The following is an 11,069-nucleotide window of genomic DNA, read 5'->3' as shown; positions in this document are numbered from 1 at the left end:
ATTTAACAATCAGAAATAGATTATAGACAAGGAATCCTACATTATTTACGATTTGTTTAGTGATTTCGTGAAATTCTACTTTTTTATTTTTTTGCAAAATGTAAACCCATTTGAATATTGTACATGCATTTGCATAAGTTAAAATGCCGAAAAAATTAATGCTTTATCGTGAGAAAATGGATTGAAACTCGAATAATATGCAGTTCGAGATGTTGGCCGCTTATTCCAGGTTTATTGTTCGTCATTCTTACCTCGTTCTTTTTACTGTAAGTGTTTTGTCCATCGTACTTACTGTGATCCCGCTAATTCTACACGAGCTACCCTCATTTTCTGATCCCATAGTCGGATTTGAAACCCGGGGTACGACGTTAGCACATCGCTTCATTGCTTGGGAAAATCTGAATGACGAAACGAGGCCGTCCAAACGTCTTGCAGTGAACCCTAAAGAAATTGAAGATCAAATCAGGATGAACCGAACTTACTACAACAAGACTCACCAAGACAGATCTAGATCAGGACGCAGAAGGCCAAAAAAGAAGGATCGAAACAAGAAAAACAAAATGGTCCTGAATATCACAGGATTAGAAAAAACTTGGTCTGATTATAGTGAATTAAACATTTCTGATGGACATGTACATTGGGGTTTTGGAATAAATGTAACAAATGAAGATGAACATGCTGTACTACTCAAAGACCATTCCAGAAAACAGTGGTTGTCTTTGAAAAATATGCAGAGGATAGCTGACAAGCCCATCAATCTTAATTACGCTTCTGGAACGTGTGGTCCACCAATATCAGATTATGCTCACTTAGTTATTACCAACACAGATAATTCGAGTTTATTGTCATACAAGAATGTTGAGAGATTGTGTAAATTTCAGTCATATCTGGTTGAATTAGGTGGGTATGAATATTATGAATTATGTCAGAGGACAACACACTCTGAAGATATTTGCTGTCCTGTATGGAGTCTCCCAAATTATATTGCTTTAATATCTGGAAAGGATTCCTGTGTCAACTTAAATAAGGAAGATGTAAAAAAAGCTGTAACTATTTTGAAGAAATGTGCAGGATATTTTCATAATTTTACATTGATGGCTGCTTGTGATTTAGATCACTGTAATGTTCCGAAATACTGTACTCAGCACAACGCAGTCTATAATTTGTTATTTTATCTTATAGATTCAGAAGCATTTTCACCATTGAATAATGCACAAAAGTTTGTAAAGAATACAATGTTGTTTTTGCCACTTCCAAGAAGTGATACTATATTGCCATATTATAAGAAACTGGAAAACTCAAATATGTCATATGACAATCTTGTTATACCAGCTATTGATTTTGGTTTGAAAAATGCTCTTTTTGATATTTGGATCATTGAGGATACTTGGTTGATAGCATTAGGTGGCATTTTTGTGTTTGCATGTGTGTGGATATATACAAGATCATTAATTCTCACGCTGTTTCTGTTTGCCGCCATAACATTTTCTTTGGGTATAGCATACTTCTTCTATGTATATGTGTTTAATTTGCATTTTTTTCCCTTCATGAATTTGTTAGTAATAGTAATTGTATTAGGTATTGGTGCTGATGATGCATTTATTTATGTTAAGATATGGAAAATGATTGGAAAGCAACTTATCAAAGATAATGTGGTCTATCAAGAAAATGGTGTGCTAGATATCAATATTTCCAGTGCTGGTGAGACTATTTTAGTCCAAATTCTAGAAGAAACTATGAGACATTCTATAGTTACTATTTTTATCACAACCTTGACTACTGCAGTTGCATTTTATGCATCATATGTAAGTTATATTCCTGCCATAAACTGTTTCAGTGTATTTGCCGGAACAGCAGTTCTAGTCAACTTTGTTCTCATGATGACTTGGTTGCCTATATCAGTATTCATTGTAGATGTTAAATTGTATGCAAGGAAAAAAACTTTCTTAGATTTGGTCCACAAGAATGTGAATGAAATGTGGGAAAATATCAGAATTGTTTTAAACAGATTTACTATAATATGTGTTACAAAATTCCATATAGCATTTGTAGTGGTCATGGGCGCTTTAGGATTTATTAGTTTGGTGGTGGTGTTTTACTCTCCGGGCCTACACTTGCCAGATTCTAAACAATTTCAACTTTTCCAAACTTCTCATCCTTTTGAACAATATGAAATGCAGTATAGAGATAAATTTCTATTTGAAAGATTAAGCAAAGATCTGGGCACCGGCACTAAAATGCCTTTAAGGTGGGTATGGGGTGTAAAAGCTATTGACAATGGAAATCATATGGATCCTGCTTCAAAGGGACACCTTGTGTTTGATGAAAATTTTTCAATATCAGATCCCAAATCGCAATCTTGGTTGTTAGGGTTTTGTGCTCGAATTAAAGGTCAACCCTTTTATCAGCAGACCTTGGGTCCTTTACTCCCAAACTGCTTCATTGAAAGCTTTAAAATGTATATGAGTAGGCGATGTATTGATAATATTGATAAAATAAATAGATCACCTTGTTGTGAGACATCTAAATTTCCATACAAAAAGGAGGTCTTTGATTTCTGTATCATAAAGGCAATGGAATCATTGTATCAAACGCCTAGAGAACTCTTTATGCCTGGTGTAGCTGGCCCAAAATTTTTAAGAAGTGCCAAACCCCCAATTATTGCTGCACTTGTTGTTGAATTTGAAAGTATTGTTCCATATTCCCTGTCCTATTCTGAAATGAATAAGTTTTTCACTGAAGTCGAAAAATGGACACAAACCGAATTAGAAAACGCCCCAGCGGGAATGAAATGTGGCTGGTTTTTATCTGATTTTCAATTCTATGATCTACAAAGAACTCTAGCAAGTGGTACCATTGTAGCATTACTATTATCTGCAGCTCTGGGCTTTATAGTTTTGATACCAGCTACATTAAATTTTGTAACGAGTGTATGCGCTTTGACTGCAATGATATTTTCATCAACTGTTACAATAGCTGTTCTAGTAATAAATAATTGGAAGTTAAATATTTTAGAAAGTGTAGCGATATCAACATCCGCTGGGCTAGCTGTGGATTTCAGTCTTCACTATGCCCTAAGCTACACAAACGCGTCAGGAAACAAAAGTGCTCGTGTTAAATATGCTCTATCAGCATCATCGAGTCCGACTGCTGCGGCTGCACTAACTTCTGGGTTCGCTGGTGTGTTTTTATTGAGATCTAATCTTCTACCGTATTCACAAATAGGTACGTTTCTAGTTTTAATCATGACGGTTAGTTGGACCTATGCAACTTTCTTCCTTTGTTCGTTACTTCACATTGTCGGTAGGAGTTCGATAAAAGAATCTCCATCTCGGGAACGAAAACCAGTGTCTCGGGTTAATTCTGTTTCTTCAGGTGTACCTAATTTAGAAAGTCATGAGTTGGAGCACTTGGCTGATAGTAATCGTACAAATGTCACTCATTCTCAAAGTCCGTCTAGTGTTAGCGCGACAACGGTAGTTTTACACGATGACTACGAAACTCCTCATTGCAAAAATGGAAAAAATAGCATTAAAAATAATCTAGTTGATGAAAATGACTGAATGTTTAGATGTAATATTAATAATAAGCGAAACCGATTTGATGCGTTCCTTTTTTACAAATGAGCAGTATTATTTTTAATACTTGTTTAGTGCATAGTATTTTTTTATTACCAATTGTTTAATAGCAGTTGTGTGCTGTAACGGTGACACATATGTTATTTTGAAAATTGTAAGAACTATTGTTGTGACAATAATTATTGCGTAAATTACTCGATTGACAATATGAAATCTCGTGGAGCTTAGTTGTTAAAGTTTATTTTCAATCGAATGTAACAGTAACTCAATAGCCTAATAGTAATTTAAATAAGCCACAATCCTCATTGACGTCTTTGGCTTAATGAGCTATATGTATGATAAATTATAATAGGTACCTACTTAAAAAAAACGTCTGCGCGTTAATAGGTAAGACGCACGGTACACTCATACCGAATATACTTTATATATGCCGTAGTAGTTAGAATACTGGTGCAAATACAACAGTAACTATAAGTTAATACACACTACATGAATTTGTGGTATATACAGGTTCGTGTAACCGCTGAAAACCAGTGGATACATCTATCTTTATCAATGGCTATAAAAACAAAAAGGATCTCAATTTTGTGCCAATTGTGTTTAAAAAAAACTATTAAATGTCAGTGCTACGGCGCTTTGTTGTAATTCCGCCCGTACTATATTATTGGTTCACACTGTTGACAATTTCTGATTTCTTAATCGGTACACAGTTATCACGTCCAGGCACTCTTGGCGCAGGAATTCATTAGAAGATAACACTTATTGGCTATCAATAAAAATTCAAATGCTCGTTTGCCACAATGCTAAATCCAAAGTGGTGTATGAGCACGACGGATAACGTTATTTAATTAATGCCACGCCTCAATCACGTCGTCAGCAAATCACGTCTCGATACGTCGGGGTCACCAATGTGGAGTCTGTGCTTATATAGAGCGTGTGTGGTATTATGCGGTGATAATTATTAATAAGACACTACAGTTTGCAACCTGTTTATTGTGCGACGACTCGACACAGACTGTCTAAGCTAAGCCCGCTACAAACTATTGATTGAGCCTACGCCTTTGACTGGCGATAAATGGTTTAAATTCTGCCAGCAACCTTGTGATGAAGTCTGAGAAAGAGTGTAACGAATGTGCCCCACCTTGCAAATCTAAATGAGTTACTGTTTCGTGACAGAATGTGACAGATTAGTGGCAGCTACCCGTGCGGGTTCATAAGACGTCCTTTTACCAGTATTATGTAACTTCATCCAGTCTCCTCCTTCTTAATTTTTATTTTTATTTTTTATTTAAATGTATATGCTCCATAAAACCAATAGATTGCGTTTAATTTTAGAATTTGTGAAAAATATTGAATATTTTTAAACAGCGGATAATATTGATTTTAAATGTAATTCAGTTTCACAGTATTCCTCTTTTGGTTTAGTTAATATAAAGTATGGCAATTAACCTGAAATGTTGCTCCATGGTGTTAGTATATCGCGCCTTGCGAAGTGGTTTAACTTAAAAATTTAAGAAAATGTGTTTTATACTTTGAACGACTTATAAACATGTATTCTATCAGTTTATAAAACTAAACAGTCTCTTTTAGTCTAGAAAAGGGCAAGGTACTCATTCTGTCTCTTTAAAATCAAGCGCAAACCTATTAAAATCGAAAAACTACAAAATTACAATTCTTCAGTTATACATTTTTGGTGTTTATGAAAAAACAAGAATTCTGGATTAAGCCACTACAATTCTAAAGGCCCGATATTACAAATAATATTTTATGTAGTTTAAACCGAGTAAACCCGCAACACAAGTATCCCTCGCGACTAGATTTGAATACATAATACGTTTTGTGCATTTTAAAAAAGTGACCAACACGAGATTCTGTCTGTTTCGGCTTTCGCGAATTTCTTGTGTCGGCTTCACTACATACTGCGTGTGTAATGCATTCTTTATGATGTGAAACATCTATATAGCCACCCTTAAAACCGATTTCTGCGACTGTTTATTAATATTTATATTTTTTTTAATTTTCCCGGCAAATGTATTTTCTGTCGTAAAATATCCTTTGTGCCTGTATAAAATAATAACATTGTTTCACATCTGCCAGCCTTCCGCGATGGCTTATTTTTTTCCTTCATCAAATAGTGGATGATTATGTATTACTGGGTAATACAAAGTGACGAAATGGTGGTGCGATTGTAGCATGGTCCATTGTTATGTTGAAATAAATTCAGCATGGTGAATTGTGCGATTTGAGGGCTTGTTTAAGTAATGTAAGGAAATAACTCCCACCAGTTGTTGACACGCCTTTGTAAATGTTAATGCAAATACTAAATCGTGTAGGCTTTATTTGCGAATAGATTATCAATTATCATCACGTTTTCAATCAGAAAAAAACCTGTAAAATATCACGAATTGTTTGCCAGACTTCTCTTTCGGAAACGTAAGTACTAAAGTACAAATAAAAAAAATATATTATTTTTTGTTAGTTTTAAGATAGCATGGTATATGTACTTTTGCGATTTTTTTAATCCTGTTTTACGTAGTAAGTAAAAGTTGGTGTTTGTCGAAACTCAAGATTTTATACAATAGTATTTAAGTACTTAATGTTGCCATTTAAAAGAATTAAAAGTTAATTTTTGTAAACAATATACATGCTGCTTTTATTTATATTTTTCTTGTGGGCTAGTCCGTAAATTTTTCTTATTGAATTAGTTACGGAGACGAGCCCACGACCCTGATAGTGCTAATTGATTACCTACCGACATAGTCGTAACAATGTAAATTTCGCCTCTGAGCTTGAGTGATAGCGAATTAGCTGTGTCCCTGGCATATTTGACGCCCTTAAGGATTTATTTCATTTATTTCATTGCCCTTGTAGGCAGACGAGCAAACGGCCCTCCTGATGGTGAGTTGTTACCGTCACCCATGGACTTCAGCAATGCCAGGGGCAGAACCAAGCCTCTGCCTACCGTAAAAATACGGAATCGTAACCGTTCATTATTAGGCGGGCAGTTATCTCGTCTTTCGACAAAGGCAATTAAGAAAACAATATCAAGTCTCAGATGTATTGTATGATGCTATCCCACTATTCAAAGCGGTAGGCATGGCATATTATTTGATCGCGTCATGACTAGTGAGGTGAAATGGAAAATCTAGTGCATTTTCGGAGTGCGACGTTCACTGAGAATGACTAATCATTTTGAAAATCGCCTAATTTTTCTCTTACTGCTCTTTCGTTCAACTTCCAAGTTGCCGCGTTTATTCTCAGTTAAATACGCATTTGTTTATTCTAAATAGACAAAAAGGTAAAAAAAAAGTTTTTGTGTGTCAAAATTATCTATGGTTCATGTTAGCTTTGTAAAAAATGCATCATTTGTGTCCTGGTTTATTGTTTCTTTTTTTGATTTTTCTTTTATTGACCGAGCATGCAGTCGAGCATACGGCCCACCTGATGGTAAGTGGTTACCGTCGCTCATGGACGTCAGCAATGCCAGGGGCAGAGCCAAGCCGCTGCCTACCAATAAGAATGTATCATAATTAAGTGACTCTTTTTGTTTTCCACTGGTGCTACGTCGTCTTGTTAGTCTACACGGGTAGATACCACCACCCTGCCAATCTGCCACGAAGCAGTAATGCATTTCGGTTTGAAGGGTGGTAAAACAGAGACCTTAGAACTCTTGTATCAATCTTAATAGTCCAGTGTTAGCAACACTTCCGGTTTGTGCCCCGTGAGCTCACTTATATGTTAGGGTGAAGGTGAAATAACCTCTCAAGGCTATCAGCATAGAAGGAAAAAAAAGCGAAAGGTATAATACGGCATCTAAACGTACGCAATACAATATTTAAATAAACAACGTTGGAAAAGTTCACTTTAAAAAAAAACAATTTAATATTAAGTTAAATGGCTTTTGGAACACTTATTTTTCATCGTAACATCGTATGAGTCAAACCAGAACGTAACAAATTTTTTTTAAGTTGTAAATAATGCGACAATAAAAAACCAGCAGCGTAACGACAAGTTATTTTATTTGTGCGAGAAAGCAGAAAGCGGGGAGAAATGGCTGGCATGGCTTGTTTTATTAACACTATCCCGCCTTCGTTGGCTTTGGCTAGTGGCAGTGGCGGAAAGGGGCGTGTTAACATGGCTTGGCGGCATGGCTGGCGGCAGAGCATGGCAACTGACGTCACGTCCGTTACATTCGGCCATCCTGCAGCAATTGTTCCCGCAATGGGGAACACGCAAAAACATTTAGCTCTCTAATAAATCAAAAAGGTCTTCAGTTACAAGCTGCTCATCGGAACTGCCAGCGCTATCGGACATATGGGCTATACTTTTATAGGGCCTTAAAGAATCTGCTGGTACCAGTGAAGCTTTGTAACCTCGTAAGCTCTTTATACTTCTAATTCGATACCGATCGTTACCATCTACTTTATTTACTACATCCGGACCAGATGTATAAATCTTCTAATTTGGTATTTATCTCAGCGGCGCTACTAACGAGTTGGAGACTGTCTCTACAATACAAGATCCCTTTTCTTATGAACGTGAGCATTTTTTTCATATCAATTTTGTGTGTCATTTTTGCACTCGCTTGTTCGACCCTAGTTGTAGCTATCTTACGCCGTCAACAGTTTCTGGTTCGCGACCAGGAATGGAAACATCACACGTTGACCTACCAGAGCGCGCAAAGATTAAATCACTGTTAATTGTGTTGTTTGTGCCACAAATGATAGAGTTCACTAAATTATTTGAAGCTTCACTAGGATCAGTTGCCCGCAACACATAAAATTTTGTTTAGTTTATTCAACCTGGCCAATTAGCGCGCGGGCAAGCAATACCTACCGTTTAACGTATTCCTAAGCTATATTTATAGATATATTTTTTTTAAGTACGTAAACCGTAAAGTACGTACGTCGTAAAAGCCTTCCCATAGTCTTTCACCACGTGATTCGGGAATCTGAACAAACCGTATTAATATATTTTTCAATGCACGAATGGTCTCGATTGAATTTATAGTTCGCGTTGGTTCAGCTATCACAAATTTAGACAACGCATCTATCATTACGAGAATGTACTGGTGTCCTTAGATGTCTTACAGAAGGGCCCCACGTGATCTATGTACTGTACCATGCGTATAGTATCAGATGGTTTAGAGATCGGATGTAGGATGCGTTCTTTTTTTACCATAGTTACCCTTCTCATATGTACAATAAAGACATACTGCCACGTATATCCTAATAAAACCCATCATTTTAAGAAAACAACGTAACCAATGTCGTCATGGTGCATTTGTACAATTTTCCATGTAGCGAAGGGACTGCGAGTCGGTTTCCGTTATAAGCTTTTCGATAAAGTGAGATTTCAACTAGTTCATATTTATCTTTAACATCAGTCAGCAGTTTTATTTTTTTGTTTGCTTTATAATCGAACTAAGCTTTTCGTCCTGACATTGCACAGTACGGGATCAATCAGTAACTTTATGACGGTTTACGTTCACCGTGTCCTCAGGATGCTTACTAAGCGCGTCTACAGGTATCATAATATGTTCACCAGGTCTAAGCTCACATCATTGTCATAATCTTGTATAAAAAGCCACCATCGCGCAATGTGTGGTATAGTTGCGTTTGGTAAGCGTAGCACGAACCCCAGTTCAATCAGTTACTAACATATCATGTTTACCTACTACATAAACACGGAACCTACGAAGCGATTGTACGACTTTTGTCGTTACGTGTTTTGAGCTCTTACCTATGATACACTCTTCCTTACTAGTAAACCGGCTAAAATACATAACAGGCCGCAGTGAGTTGTCCGTTTGTTTTTGTAATAGTATACCAGAAATTATTAACTTACACTCAACGGTTTCTATTTCTGTAGGAAGCATCCTCCACCTCCTTGCGTCGATAATCCTCAGTGCGGAGGGTCATGGCCTCCTCTAATAACTTTCTCCTGCATTATCTTGCGCCATTCCTGCCTGTCCTCGGCTGTGTGGATAGCAACGTGGACTGAGGTATTGAGAGTGGAGCGTATTTGGTCCGACCAGAACATTGGATTTCTGCCTCTGTTTTTTTTTTTATTGCTTAATTGGATGGATGAGCTCACAGCCCACCTGGTGTTAAGTGATTACTGGAGCTCATAGACATCTACAGCGTAAATGCGCCATCCACCTTGAGATATAAGTTCTAAGGGTCTCAATATAGTTACAACGGCTGCCCCACCCTTCAAACCGAAACGCATTACTGCTTCACGGCAGAAATAGGCAGGGTGGTGGTACCCACCCGCGCGGGCTCACAAGAGGTCCTACCACCAGTACGTGTTTTTCTTAGACTATTACAATCTATTTTAACTATGGTACCTATCCGCGTGGACTCTCCTGCATACCTTGCAGCTTTTCCAGATTGTCACCTCTCTTTCTGGCGATATGTCCAAAGAACTCGAAACTCCTCCGTGCGCATGTAGTGTTGAGGCGCATTGGAATCTTGAGCTCGGTAAGAATGGATTCGTTGGTTCTGTGTTCTGTCCAACGAATCCCGAGCATTTTCCTCCAGCATGTAGGAAGCATAGGATCATACAAAGCTAGCGCAAGTTTGGAACAGTGCCGGATTAACCATATAGCAAGAGTAGCAATTGGTACGGGCCCCGCGCGAACGGGGGCCTCGCATATTTAAACCCACTCATCTCTGCCCGAGCTTAATTTTTTGAGTGACTTATTAAGAAAAAGTTGTTTGTATAAACGTGTAGAATTTCATCATATCTTTCATCATCATAAGATTTAAGAGTCAAGAACGTCTGAATTATCTCGCTTTGATGAATATAGAATATGATTTGCTCAGAGAAATTGATACGAATAGTATCATTTCTCAATTTGCCGACATGAAATCTGGAAAAGTTACTTTGTAGAAGTTTAAAAAATAATAAAAGAAACAAATAAAGAAATATAAAACATAAACATTATTTAAAGTACACCATTGATAAAATATAACGTTAGCTATTCCTAAAAAAATAATATACTTTGCATTAAATATCAACTTTGAAACATGTATTGAAAAAAATAATTTGTGTAGTATCATCAGTTTTCAATTGTTAGTTTCTTATCAAAATTATTCTATATAGCCAGAAAATCTCATCTCTGGCTTTTTGTACTTGTCAGAGCCTAATAGCGCCTATAGTAATTTACTAAATACCCACTAAATTGTAACCTATAGATGGCAAATAAACGTATAGACTATTGATTTGTTTTTTACCACTTTATACTTAAGAACCCATAGTAGATCAAGGGCTCTTTGAAATAATTTGCTACGGGCCCCGCGCTTGCTTAATCCGGCACTGGTTTGGAACCTACCTATACTGTTTTTCAGTTGTTCGAAACTAGTGTTTTGTTCACGGCCCTACACCCATGATTTATCTTTAACGCATTCAGTCGCTACTGAATTCAGTGAAGTGTAATAGCATTAAATAAGTTAGTCAGTCTACTGAATTCAGTAGCAAGGATGGTTT

At 36.8% G+C, this 11,069-nt stretch overlaps 1 protein-coding gene across 1 annotated transcript; it reads left to right on the top strand.

Annotated features, from left to right (window-relative positions):
• Window positions 1-6,219, top strand: disp (RND transporter family member dispatched). Its single transcript, XM_028188093.2, has one exon. The coding sequence runs from the start codon at window positions 198-200 to the stop codon at window positions 3,561-3,563; it is 3,366 nt and encodes a 1,121-aa protein (XP_028043894.2). The 5' UTR covers window positions 1-197; the 3' UTR covers window positions 3,564-6,219.
• Window positions 6,220-11,069: the final 4,850 nt, after the last annotated feature.

The sequence above is a fragment of the Bombyx mandarina genome, chromosome 22 (assembly GCF_030267445.1).
Source record: "Bombyx mandarina strain Sakado chromosome 22, ASM3026744v2".
In the NCBI taxonomy this organism is placed as follows: Eukaryota; Metazoa; Arthropoda; class Insecta; order Lepidoptera; family Bombycidae; genus Bombyx; species Bombyx mandarina.
The sequence above is the reverse complement of the archived record's forward strand: the minus strand, read 5'-3'. Positions and strand labels throughout refer to the sequence as shown.

Bases quoted from the DNA above. Each gene is read 5' to 3' on its own strand.
- disp (XM_028188093.2), top strand. From the start codon at position 198: ATGCAGTTCGAGATGTTGGCCGCTTATTCCAGGTTTATTGTTCGTCAT.